Consider the following 14,864-nt stretch of genomic DNA (forward strand, 5'->3'; position numbering starts at 1 on the left):
AGAGAGAGAGAGAGAGAGAGAGAGAGAGAGAGAGAGAGAAAGAGTCAAAGAAATGAATAGAAAGCTTATCTTCTGGTCACTACAAATGAATGACTCCAATGTTTGCGAGTCTATACAAACCATCAAAGGCTGCCAGGTTTTGCTTAACTGAATCTCCATTCAGCTCAGTATGAGTTACACTAAGAGCCTGGCGAAACTTCAAGTTGGTTTCTCTGCAAACAGCAGAATAATAGAGTGTAAGAACAATGCAAACATGCTACATTAACACTGGAGCTAATCTTCCACAACATGGTATATTTGGTGTATTTAAAGATGGTTCTTTAAAGTTTCTTTACACATAGTAACAGTTCTATTTAGAACCATATGAGCCTGAAGAATCCTTTTTGTTGTTTAAATAGTTTAAGGTTTTTTATTCCCGCCTTTTTGTTTTTCAAATCTGTAACTGTCACTACAACTACACAGACTGTCAACACACTCTTAACAGGTAAATTTCTTTCTGAAAATGTCTATAAATTTAAAGTTTCAAATTGTAACTGGTTTCCTAACAATAAAGTCTTTTGTTATTTTTAGTTTAACCGAACATGTAAATGTGACCAGCTTTCATATCTGCCGTGGGAATGCTAGTCAGTCAGTTCTGCTGTGTGTCCAGAAGGAGATGCTCTTACCCATCGATGTCTGCTGTTTCTACGTAGCAAAGGCTGTGTGGCTCAGTGCTGCAAAGGAGGAGCAAATCTGCCTGGGATAAACAACAGAACAAACTTTAGGGTTGTTTGCAGTTGATCTTAAGTGGGGAAATAACTTCATAGATCCACTAAAAGTCACTTTGAGACCAAAATGAGATCAGAAAGTTTGGTATTGGTATCTAATGCAATGAAATTCATTTAAGTGTGACTTGTGTGTCCAAATACATTTTTGGCTGCTGGGTTAGAAACACAGATACACACACTCACAGGTATGATCTGGTCCTTATGAACCTGGAGAATTTCACCAACACGTACGTCTTTCCACTTAACAGTTTTGAAGCTGCAAGGGAGATATTTAAGAGGAAGACTTTTTAAGTGAGAGATTCTCTGTAAATCTAAATTCGGTTGATGATGATGATGATGTGTTTGTTTTGTTTCTGAGCTTTCCAGGCCCCTGACAGCATTACTCACCCCTCAGGAATGAGAATGTCACATGGGCGCCGGTTAATTTGTCCATCACTACGTCGTCTGCCCTGTGAGACGTGGGAGCAGAGGGAGCGTGATAGATAGATGTGGGAGTGAGGGGAAAATGGCTGAAAACTGAGATATGGCTGGTCTTCAGACTTCTATGTAAGTGAAAGTAGTTTAAAAGCATCGATTGAGAGAATGACATGAATGATATACTCACCAAGTCTGTGGCTAGATCTTTACACCCACGCACAAGCAGAACAAACAGCAAAGGAAGCATAGTGCTGTACCAAGGGATGGTTGCAATTATAGGAACACACTGTAAATGAAATACGCACAAAACATCTAAATTGCCACCTATATGATTAAAAATGCATATAAATAAGTAAATGCTCTGTATAAAGCCAATTTCTAATCCCAGCTGAACACCTCTGGTGTGACTTTAAATGCAGACCTTGTATTTCCATCTCTGTTGCAACAGTTTGGGAAGTGTCTAAAATGACTGTACGCTTGTTTGTAGGTGACCAAATACTTATTTTACCGAGGAATTTATTTAAAATTTAGGATTTAAAATTTTATTTATTTAAAATCCTACAATGTGATTTTCTGGATTTTTTTTCTCATTTTGTCTCTCATAGTTGAGGTATACCTATGATGAAAATTACAGGCCTCTCTCATCTTTTTAAGTGGGAGAACTTGCACAATTGGTGGCTGACTAAATACTTTTTTGCCCCACTGTATGTACAAGTCACAAGTGTTTGGTGATGAGTTTTTGGCTCAAGGTCTGGATTTAAAGTCACACCAGAGGTGTTCAGCTGGGATTAGGACTTGGCTTTCTGCAGACCAGTCAAGTTGTTCTACACTGACTAAATCAATCATTTATTTTTTAACCTTGCCTTACACAGAGGCATTGTCATAACTGAATAGAAAATGGTCCTGTTCAAACAGTTGCTATAAAATTAGAAGCACACAATTCCCTAGAATATCATATCATCGTAGTAAAACCTGTTCATTAGAAGGGGGTGTCCAAATACCCAATACTTTTGTTCATATAGTGTGTGTGTGTATATATATATATATATAGTGTGTGTGTGCGCATGTATATAATGTGCTATATATATATATATATACACACACACATACACACTCTAAAAAAAAGTGTGCTATATAGCACTAAAAGCGGTTCTTTGGCTTGTAATCATAGGGTAACCACTTTTAGTGCTATTTAGCACCTGTTTTTACAGGTGCCATATAGCACCTTTGTGAAATGGTTCCCCGTAGAACCATAAGAGGTGCCATATAGCACTTTTTCTCAACAATGGTGCACCAATCATAACCCATCCATGGCTCCCAGCATGCATTGCGAAATGAATAAATTATGCAGCTGCATTGTCTTAGTATTTTCTCTTATGCTTTTATTTTTGTTATTTTTGTTGTGACTTTTTACTGCCCTGTTTTGTGATGGTCAAAAATCATATCAAAATTATCAGAATATTTTGTCACCATTGCTGAGATTCACATGCTGATTCTTCATGTCTATGAGTGACTGAATTGAACCCTCTTTATAACCCATAACTCTAAATGGGGTTTATTCAATTTTTCACATTGTCACGTAGTATCATAGAACTGCAATAATATAAAACTCATAAAAGAACTGCAGATTTAACCAGTTTAACTGGTTAGTAATGTGTGAAGTTGGTGTTGCTATTTGTGGAGAGGTTCTTTTTTTCTGAGGTCAAAGGTCTCATGTGGGGGCCCTGGAATATTTCCTTATGGGGGCAAAAAAATTTGATATCTTCAAGAAATAGACTGTATTTTAAAGTTGTTTTAACTGACTAAATACTTTTTTGCCCCACTGTATGTACAAGTCACAAGTGTTTGGTGATGAGTTTTTGGCTCAAGGTCTGGATTTAAAGTCACACCAGAGGTGTTCAGCTGGGATTAGGACTTGGCTTTCTGCAGACCAGTCAAGTTCTTCTACACTGACTAAATCAATCATTTATTTTTTAACCTTGCCTTACACAGAGGCATTGTCATAACTGAATAGAAAATGGTCCTGTTCAAACAGTTGCTATAAAATTAGAAGCACACAATTCCCTAGAATATCATATCATCGTAGTAAAACCTGTTCATTAGAAGGGGGTGTCCAAATACCCAATACTTTTGTTCATATAGTGTGTGTGTGTATATATATATATATATAGTGTGTGTGTGCGCATGTATATAATGTGCTATATATATATATATATACACACACACATACACACTCTAAAAAAAAGTGTGCTATATAGCACTAAAAGCGGTTCTTTGGCTTGTAATCATAGGGTAACCACTTTTAGTGCTATTTAGCACCTGTTTTTACAGGTGCCATATAGCACCTTTGTGAAATGGTTCCCCGTAGAACCATAAGAGGTGCCATATAGCACTTTTTCTCAACAATGGTGCACCAATCATAACCCATCCATGGCTCCCAGCATGCATTGCGAAATGAATAAATTATGCAGCTGCATTGTCTTAGTATTTTCTCTTATGCTTTTATTTTTGTTATTTTTGTTGTGACTTTTTACTGCCCTGTTTTGTGATGGTCAAAAATCATATCAAAATTATCAGAATATTTTGTCACCATTGCTGAGATTCACATGCTGATTCTTCATGTCTATGAGTGACTGAATTGAACCCTCTTTATAACCCATAACTCTAAATGGGGTTTATTCAATTTTTCACATTGTCACGTAGTATCATAGAACTGCAATAATATAAAACTCATAAAAGAACTGCAGATTTAACCAGTTTAACTGGTTAGTAATGTGTGAAGTTGGTGTTGCTATTTGTGGAGAGGTTCTTTTTTTCTGAGGTCAAAGGTCTCATGTGGGGGCCCTGGAATATTTCCTTATGGGGGCAAAAAAATTTGATATCTTCAAGAAATAGACTGTATTTTAAAGTTGTTTTAACCCTTTCCCCAACTAAACTAAGAGACTAAGAGAGAGTTAAAGAACATTTAAAGAACTATACAGAGGCTTAGAGGTTTTAAGGTAGTGGTGCTATACAGCACCTCATCGACTCCAAAGAACCGCTGAAGAACCATACAGGGGCTTAACAGGTTCTTTATACGGTAGTGGTGCTATACAGCACCTCATCGACTCCAAAGAACCGCTGAAGAACCATACAGGGGCTTAACAGGTTCTTTATACGGTAGTGGTGCTATACAGCACCTCATCGACTCCAAAGAACCGCTGAAGAACCATACAGGGGCTTAACAGGTTCTTTATACGGTAGTGGTGCTATACAGCACCTCATCGACTCCAAAGAACCGCTGAAGAACCATACAGGGGCTTAACAGGTTCTTTATACGGTAGTGGTGCTATATAGCACCTTAACCACTCCAAAGAATCGCTGAAGAGCCTTTTTTTTTAAGAGTGTATATATATGTGTGTGTGTGTGTGTGTGTGCGCGTGTGTATATATATAAAATTAATATTCACACATTCACATTTATTTCAGAATATGTAGTGGTGCTATACAGCACCTCATCGACTCCAAAGAACCGCTGAAGAACCATACAGGGGCTTAACAGGTTCTTTATACGGTAGTGGTGCTATACAGCACCTCATCGACTCCAAAGAACCGCTGAAGAACCATACAGGGGCTTAACAGGTTCTTTATACGGTAGTGGTGCTATACAGCACCTCATCGACTCCAAAGAACCGCTGAAGAACCATACAGGGGCTTAACAGGTTCTTTATACGGTAGTGGTGCTATACAGCACCTCATCGACTCCAAAGAACCGCTGAAGAACCATACAGGGGCTTAACAGGTTCTTTATACGGTAGTGGTGCTATACAGCACCTCATCGACTCCAAAGAACCGCTGAAGAACCATACAGGGGCTTAACAGGTTCTTTATACGGTAGTGGTGCTATACAGCACCTCATCGACTCCAAAGAACCGCTGAAGAACCATACAGGGGCTTAACAGGTTCTTTATACGGTAGTGGTGCTATACAGCACCTCATCGACTCCAAAGAACCGCTGAAGAACCATACAGGGGCTTAACAGGTTCTTTATACGGTAGTGGTGCTATACAGCACCTCATCGACTCCAAAGAACCGCTGAAGAACCATACAGGGGCTTAACAGGTTCTTTATACGGTAGTGGTGCTATACAGCACCTCATCGACTCCAAAGAACCGCTGAAGAACCATACAGGGGCTTAACAGGTTCTTTATACGGTAGTGGTGCTATACAGCACCTCATCGACTCCAAAGAACCGCTGAAGAACCATACAGGGGCTTAACAGGTTCTTTATACGGTAGTGGTGCTATACAGCACCTCATCGACTCCAAAGAACCGCTGAAGAACCATACAGGGGCTTAACAGGTTCTTTATACGGTAGTGGTGCTATACAGCACCTCATCGACTCCAAAGAACCGCTGAAGAACCATACAGGGGCTTAACAGGTTCTTTATACGGTAGTGGTGCTATACAGCACCTCATCGACTCCAAAGAACCGCTGAAGAACCATACAGGGGCTTAACAGGTTCTTTATACGGTAGTGGTGCTATACAGCACCTCATCGACTCCAAAGAACCGCTGAAGAACCATACAGGGGCTTAACAGGTTCTTTATACGGTAGTGGTGCTATACAGCACCTCATCGACTCCAAAGAACCGCTGAAGAACCATACAGGGGCTTAACAGGTTCTTTATACGGTAGTGGTGCTATACAGCACCTCATCGACTCCAAAGAACCGCTGAAGAACCATACAGGGGCTTAACAGGTTCTTTATACGGTAGTGGTGCTATACAGCACCTCATCGACTCCAAAGAACCGCTGAAGAACCATACAGGGGCTTAACAGGTTCTTTATACGGTAGTGGTGCTATACAGCACCTCATCGACTCCAAAGAACCGCTGAAGAACCATACAGGGGCTTAACAGGTTCTTTATACGGTAGTGGTGCTATACAGCACCTCATCGACTCCAAAGAACCGCTGAAGAACCATACAGGGGCTTAACAGGTTCTTTATACGGTAGTGGTGCTATACAGCACCTCATCGACTCCAAAGAACCGCTGAAGAACCATACAGGGGCTTAACAGGTTCTTTATACGGTAGTGGTGCTATACAGCACCTCATCGACTCCAAAGAACCGCTGAAGAACCATACAGGGGCTTAACAGGTTCTTTATACGGTAGTGGTGCTATACAGCACCTCATCGACTCCAAAGAACCGCTGAAGAACCATACAGGGGCTTAACAGGTTCTTTATACGGTAGTGGTGCTATACAGCACCTCATCGACTCCAAAGAACCGCTGAAGAACCATACAGGGGCTTAACAGGTTCTTTATACGGTAGTGGTGCTATACAGCACCTCATCGACTCCAAAGAACCGCTGAAGAACCATACAGGGGCTTAACAGGTTCTTTATACGGTAGTGGTGCTATACAGCACCTCATCGACTCCAAAGAACCGCTGAAGAACCATACAGGGGCTTAACAGGTTCTTTATACGGTAGTGGTGCTATACAGCACCTCATCGACTCCAAAGAACCGCTGAAGAACCATACAGGGGCTTAACAGGTTCTTTATACGGTAGTGGTGCTATACAGCACCTCATCGACTCCAAAGAACCGCTGAAGAACCATACAGGGGCTTAACAGGTTCTTTATACGGTAGTGGTGCTATACAGCACCTCATCGACTCCAAAGAACCGCTGAAGAACCATACAGGGGCTTAACAGGTTCTTTATACGGTAGTGGTGCTATACAGCACCTCATCGACTCCAAAGAACCGCTGAAGAACCATACAGGGGCTTAACAGGTTCTTTATACGGTAGTGGTGCTATACAGCACCTCATCGACTCCAAAGAACCGCTGAAGAACCATACAGGGGCTTAACAGGTTCTTTATACGGTAGTGGTGCTATACAGCACCTCATCGACTCCAAAGAACCGCTGAAGAACCATACAGGGGCTTAACAGGTTCTTTATACGGTAGTGGTGCTATACAGCACCTCATCGACTCCAAAGAACCGCTGAAGAACCATACAGGGGCTTAACAGGTTCTTTATACGGTAGTGGTGCTATACAGCACCTCATCGACTCCAAAGAACCGCTGAAGAACCATACAGGGGCTTAACAGGTTCTTTATACGGTAGTGGTGCTATACAGCACCTCATCGACTCCAAAGAACCGCTGAAGAACCATACAGGGGCTTAACAGGTTCTTTATACGGTAGTGGTGCTATACAGCACCTCATCGACTCCAAAGAACCGCTGAAGAACCATACAGGGGCTTAACAGGTTCTTTATACGGTAGTGGTGCTATACAGCACCTCATCGACTCCAAAGAACCGCTGAAGAACCATACAGGGGCTTAACAGGTTCTTTATACGGTAGTGGTGCTATACAGCACCTCATCGACTCCAAAGAACCGCTGAAGAACCATACAGGGGCTTAACAGGTTCTTTATACGGTAGTGGTGCTATACAGCACCTCATCGACTCCAAAGAACCGCTGAAGAACCATACAGGGGCTTAACAGGTTCTTTATACGGTAGTGGTGCTATACAGCACCTCATCGACTCCAAAGAACCGCTGAAGAACCATACAGGGGCTTAACAGGTTCTTTATACGGTAGTGGTGCTATACAGCACCTCATCGACTCCAAAGAACCGCTGAAGAACCATACAGGGGCTTAACAGGTTCTTTATACGGTAGTGGTGCTATACAGCACCTCATCGACTCCAAAGAACCGCTGAAGAACCATACAGGGGCTTAACAGGTTCTTTATACGGTAGTGGTGCTATACAGCACCTCATCGACTCCAAAGAACCGCTGAAGAACCATACAGGGGCTTAACAGGTTCTTTATACGGTAGTGGTGCTATACAGCACCTCATCGACTCCAAAGAACCGCTGAAGAACCATACAGGGGCTTAACAGGTTCTTTATACGGTAGTGGTGCTATACAGCACCTCATCGACTCCAAAGAACCGCTGAAGAACCATACAGGGGCTTAACAGGTTCTTTATACGGTAGTGGTGCTATACAGCACCTCATCGACTCCAAAGAACCGCTGAAGAACCATACAGGGGCTTAACAGGTTCTTTATACGGTAGTGGTGCTATACAGCACCTCATCGACTCCAAAGAACCGCTGAAGAACCATACAGGGGCTTAACAGGTTCTTTATACGGTAGTGGTGCTATACAGCACCTCATCGACTCCAAAGAACCGCTGAAGAACCATACAGGGGCTTAACAGGTTCTTTATACGGTAGTGGTGCTATACAGCACCTCATCGACTCCAAAGAACCGCTGAAGAACCATACAGGGGCTTAACAGGTTCTTTATACGGTAGTGGTGCTATATAGCACCTTAACCACTCCAAAGAATCGCTGAAGAGCCTTTTTTTTTAAGAGTGTATATATATGTGTGTGTGTGTGTGTGTGTGCGCGTGTGTATATATATAAAATTAATATTCACACATTCACATTTATTTCAGAATATTATTATTAATAAATTATATGTGACTTAATCCACTTATACTGGATTATTATAAATAATAAATATTAATCAGTTACTATTATATTATTTATATCAAGTTGGAAATCTGCTATACAGCACCTCATCGACTCCAAAGAACCGCTGAAGAACCATACAGGGGCTTAACAGGTTCTTTATACGGTAGTGGTGCTATACAGCACCTCATCGACTCCAAAGAACCGCTGAAGAACCATACAGGGGCTTAACAGGTTCTTTATACGGTAGTGGTGCTATACAGCACCTCATCGACTCCAAAGAACCGCTGAAGAACCATACAGGGGCTTAACAGGTTCTTTATACGGTAGTGGTGCTATACAGCACCTCATCGACTCCAAAGAACCGCTGAAGAACCATACAGGGGCTTAACAGGTTCTTTATACGGTAGTGGTGCTATACAGCACCTCATCGACTCCAAAGAATCGCTGAAGAGCCTTTTTTTTTAAGAGTGTATATATATGTGTGTGTGTGTATATATATATAAAATTAATATTCACACATTCACATTTATTTCAGAATATTATTATTAATAAATTATATGTGACTTAATCCACTTATACTGGATTATTATAAATAATAAATATTAATCAGTTACTATTATATTATTTATATCAAGTTGGAAATCACCCAACAATATATTGGGTAAATAGTCTGAAAACTTTAAAACAAAGAAACAAAATGATGTAAAATAAATAAAAAAATATGTAACATTCTGCACAATTTCCAATCAACTCAATGAAGAACTGTGGATATTTTCATTCATTCATTCATTCATATATATATATATATATATATGATCATATAGCTTAAGATCTTTATCAAATATACTTTATAGCCTACAAGCATTTGCATATTTAAAACATAAAAATGTGAGCACATTTACACAAAATGGCCAGATTGTACTGGAAAATTGAAGATATAACGTGTCCTATAGTGCCAATTTATTATGCCATTTCCAGTACAGACTCAAATGGGGTCAAGAATAAACCATAGCATTGCCAATATTAAGTTAAGTACTCCAAGATTTATGAACTGAAACTCAAATATTTACCCTATACAATCTAACTGATGTTTTTATGAGTTCTCATTTATCTTATTTATTGTAAGGGGGTGTTTTTAGCCATGTCTATGTAAAAGTCTTTTTCAAACAGCAGGTGTTTTTGACTCACTATTTGCAAAAGAGCATGCTTCATTCATCATGAGTTCAAGGTGGCCACTCTAGTTCAGTATTCCTAGGACAAATGTGCTAGTCAAATAACTGGGTTTGCCATTTAAACGTGAGCGTTGTGAATCTTTCTGTCACAGAAATGCGAAATAAAACCCACAAACCTGCAAGACCACAATAAGTAGGAAGAAAAGATTCGCCGTTCGCTGGAACTGTTCATACAGGTTAAGGGGCAAAAATGTCAGAGGGGTGTATTTGTAGCTCCGCACCACATTGTCCTGGAAACAAAACCCATTAGGAAAGTGTTAAACTAACAAATAATACTGGGTACTTGCTGTCACACCACTGGAAACATCAACAGATGTGTGGCAGCCCAAAGGTATCAAATGTTGTTTAATGCTTCCATAACTACTTCTCTCCAGACAATATGAATCAAAACGTTTCTCACGTACAGCATAACACCCCCAGCGGAAACACAGGAAAGACTTGCGGCGACAGGACCGATGAAAATAACGCTCGTTGGCACGAACCTCCCATTTGAGTCCTGATAAAAGATCATAGAACATCATGTCATCCAAAACTTTCAGAGTTAGAAATTAATCCTTTTACAAGAATGAAAATTCTGAGCCACATCTTATAAGAGACAATTCCACCCAACATATGTTTTTAAATTGTGTGCCTGAAATATTACTGCTTTTTTTCTGCCAAGAAATTTTTATCTAAAATGAGCATTTTTATAAGGAAAGAAAATTTCAAAAGGCAATATATATTTTTATATTTTACAAATAAATAATTTTGTTTGTAATTATTTGCATGAATACATTCATTAGATTAATTAAATAATTAATAATGCATGTTTAATGCCCTAATTAGACATGTTTTACACTAAAAAGTGATAAATATGAAAAACATTTAATTTTGTTTAGTTTTTTTATTTTATGTTGATTAAATGCTTGTATTATACAAACATTTAACACAATTTTCTGGAGTGGTTTACAGATTGTTATTCCTACTGTAATTACTTTAGCATGCAATGTGTGAATTATGGACACTATAGCATCATATTGTTAATGACATTAAGTTCAAACACTCAAAATTGCCGTGTGGAATAAATTGTAATTTTTTCCACATTTCATAACAGCAACATTCTATAAAAGACAAATACAAAGACTTTTCAGGGAAAAACAAGCAAACAAAACAAGCATTGGAGATATATTTTCAAGCTGATAAAAACTTCAAATCAGCTTCCAAAAATATCTACAAATCAGTTTTGTAGAAATACTCAGATGTTGGCCTAACATAACTGTTAACATTTGGAAAGAAAAATGTAATTTAAGTGTGTGCGCATGCGTGTGTGTGTGTGTATATATATATATATATATATATATATATATATATATATAAAATTATGCCATTATGAATTATATACACATCATAAATTATATACCAGATTTTGATTAAATTTGCTTTGGACCCACTGGATCACTGCATATAAGGGATATGAATTTAGTGAAATAATTAAATATACAGTATGCTGCTTGAAAGATAAAAGCATGTCAGTAATACAAACCTCTTTCTGTCTTGCTGTCGGCCATGACGGAGTAATGCACAGAGACAGTCTGTTCTGGAAATGAAGGATGAAACCCATATTAACAGAGGTCACTTGGCAGTGACCAGTCTTGAAGCACTTGCATGAAATCTGTCATTCATTATACTGTTACCATGTTGACCTGAAACAAATAGACAGTGAGAGTCTTCGCAACTAGCAGACTATATATTATAACATATGTAAATGTCATAATATATAATTTAATTGTATTTTAAAAGAACAAAATACACTAATGATATGAATAAAATAAGACTACATAGTTGTTTATAAATATAAATTAAAATATTTTTTTAAAGTATTAATCAAATGGCATGCGACAAATACATTTATGAATAAATTAATATATTTTTACAGAACTATTACCTGGTGCATTAAGAAAATTCAACCACAGTGCTTTTTTCTGGATGACATCGTAAATGCACACGATGAAATATAAACAAAAATATGTGAACACTGAGGAATATCTATATTAGCATCACCTGTCCTATTCCCGTGCTTGGGAACGACACATTCCATCCAGAGAAAGAGATACAGTAACACTCAGTGCCATGTTAGATTAAATAAAATAAAGTGCTAAACTGTGAACACTTGGGAGTTTCACCTACAAACCACTTCACCTGCTTACTGGTTTTTGTTCCTTGATAGCAGATCCCAAAGGGCTCACTCTCCGCGCTCTTCTCCCCAGCGTCTCATCCAGGTAAATCACAGTTCCAGGTGTTCTTCGCGCCAACCAACCCTTGAGCTTCATAGATATGTTAGCGCATTTGTTGAATCCTGTCTCTCTTTCTCGCGCTTCTGTTTACCTCTGGATGTTGTGTTTAAGGATAAACTCCTCTCAAACCTCATTCTTTCCTGCTCTATCTCCTCCCTCTCCCGATCTACTCCCTCTCAAGTGCGCGGCTGGGGAATTTGTGCAAATTCGCTCCAGGTAAAGGAGGGGGCTGGAACTCGATATGCAGCAGCACAGGTGGGAAAATAAGAGGAGGAGAAAAAAAACGACGGGAGTAATGTGAGAGAACAAGGACAGGAAAGGGGAAGCAGTTTGTGTTTTAATGCATCTATGAAAAACAATAGGCCTATCTAGGTCCAATTAGATCCCATTCGAGAACAAAAGTCTGTGGTGTAAATTAAGGGCCATTAGGCTAATTACGATCAATTCAAGAGAGTGCCAGTGCCACCACTAAGGACAGAGAAACGGCATCACTTTCTCAACTGTGAATGATAAGAACATCGACAGCCAATCAGAATCCACCCGACTTTACTGCAGCGCGTACAATAAACTGAACAATTGATGTGGACGCTATCGTTACAGTTATCGTTGGCCCATTCACACCAGGAATGATAACTATAAAGATAACGATAAAGACAGGCTAGGTGTAAAAATCGTTCTCAATATTAAAGAATAGCAGAGTCCACACCACAACTATAAACGATAAAGGCACAGAGAGACGATATTGTTGGAATCACTTTCAGAACTTTTTATTTCTCTCCAGTTGATGAACGATAAAAATATAGAGAGCCAATCATAATCAATCCTGCGGTCACGAGCTCGAATTTAGACAAGCATGCGGTGAGAATAAACAGACGATAGCGGACGCTAATATTTATCTTTATAGTTATTGTAATAAACCTCTCGTTTTCATTTAAGAGGGGGTTTTACCAGATCTATATGGAGGACAAAGGGTACGTCATACCACCAGTTCTTCACAATTTATTAGAAAAGGAGCATCATTTAAGTAGACATCACAGTAGATTCAACCAAAATTAACTTGATACACCAGTGGCACTCCAACACTGCACTGCACTCTAGTGTTCACACAGCACAATCAAAATCGTGATCCTTCCGTCCATAGGAAAGAGAATGCGCTGCGTAACACTGTGTCACCGCGGCGCGACAAAATACAATAGAACCTATATGCTGTCTACACTGGATGCGGCGCGACAAATTCCCGACAGTACTGCTGCTGCGTTCTACTTATGACTTATTGACTCAAATTTCAAATGATTTTCAAGGGTCGCTTTGTCGCTCCAGTGTAGACAGACTTTAGCTGTTGCGGCACGGTGCGACACGACAACTGTCGCCATCAGGTGTAGACACGGTGTAAAGTTCACGTAGGCAAGATCAAAGCCAATCAAAATGAATAATCCCCCACATTTATTACATTATTATTATAGTTGTCGTTCTTGGTGTGAAAGGGCCTTTGTAGTAAAGTGGCGCTAGTTTCAGGTACCCGGATGAGCGGATCGACAAATATTAGCTGGGATCATATGCAGCCAGTTGTTATTGCAGATTATTACACAGCTGCTTGCCACAAAAGTAAATTAGACACGAAACTTTGATCAGCGACAATGGAGTGATACAGGCATAATTAACGGTCGAAAGATGACTCGTAGTAGGTCTAGGCGCGTTTCCATTACCCTTCAAATTGCGCGAATTGAAAATACGCCTAATGGAAACGCGTTAATTCGCAAAACTGCAATGGAAAATTTACAGGTCACATGGCGTATGTGAAGTCATGATCATTCTTCAATGTATTATAACCTCCAAGAAACACTTCATAAGTGGCCGCGCTCCAGTATAAGGGCTTTCCCTATTAATACTTAGACCATTTACACTGCACACGTCTGCGGTGCAGTGTGGCTCTGATACGGTCACTGACGCTGATTACAGCCACTCAATGCTTCCCACCCAGCAAAAACTCGTTGAAAAGACGTAAATGCCAGACGTCTAAACAACGTTAAAATTTGGGTGAAAGGTGAAAAGACGTCTCTTTCAGGTCGTCGAAAAGACGTCTATAAAAAGACGTCTAAATTTGGTTGAAAAGTTAAAGGTGAAAAACCTATTTTCAGGCCTAATTACTGTCAAAAGACAATTTACAAGATTACCAAAACATTTATTGACACATTAAATACATCTTTCACGTAAAAAAAAAGGCTTAAACCTACATTTTCAAACATACCATAAAAACAGTAATATTGTGAAATATACCTACAAAAATAATTATTTTCTATGTGAATGCATTGCAAAATGTAATTTATTCATGTGAACTGTATTTTCAGCATCATTACTCAAGTCTTCAGTGTCCCATGATACTTCAGAAATCATTCTAATATGCTGATTTGGTGCTCAAGAAACATTTCAGTTGTGCTGCCCAATATTTTTGTGGAAACCATGATATTTTACAGTATTCTTAGAATAGAACTTGCAAAACAGCAGTACTTTGAATTTTTTTTAAACAATTCTTTACTGTAACTTTATCAAATGAATCCATCTTTTCTGTATAAACATCATTTTTCAAAACAATACATCTTTAAAATATTGAAAATGTTTATAAAACGGAACAAGGACCAATTATAACCACATTAGAACATTTCACCCAAAAATGTAAATTCTGTCATTAATTACTT

The 14,864-nt window shown here is 39.1% G+C and overlaps 1 protein-coding gene across 1 annotated transcript in view; it reads right to left on the minus strand.

The window, feature by feature from the left end:
- The window catches only part of atp8b3 (ATPase phospholipid transporting 8B3), a 24,451-nt gene extending 12,015 nt beyond the window's left edge, over positions 1-12,436 (minus strand). The window contains 10 exon segments of the mRNA XM_071582416.1: positions 95-212; positions 666-736; positions 951-1,023; positions 1,155-1,216; positions 1,372-1,470; positions 10,012-10,125; positions 10,300-10,391; positions 11,418-11,471; positions 12,074-12,198; positions 12,298-12,436. Coding sequence (XP_071438517.1) covers positions 95-212; positions 666-736; positions 951-1,023; positions 1,155-1,216; positions 1,372-1,470; positions 10,012-10,125; positions 10,300-10,391; positions 11,418-11,442 — 654 coding nt within the window. The 5' untranslated portion in view covers positions 11,443-11,471; positions 12,074-12,198; positions 12,298-12,436.
- Positions 12,437-14,864: the final 2,428 nt, after the last annotated feature.

The sequence above is a fragment of the Sinocyclocheilus grahami genome, unplaced genomic scaffold (assembly GCF_001515645.1).
Source record: "Sinocyclocheilus grahami isolate Dianchi unplaced genomic scaffold, SAMN03320097.WGS_v1.1 scaffold224.1, whole genome shotgun sequence".
In the NCBI taxonomy this organism is placed as follows: Eukaryota; Metazoa; Chordata; class Actinopteri; order Cypriniformes; family Cyprinidae; genus Sinocyclocheilus; species Sinocyclocheilus grahami.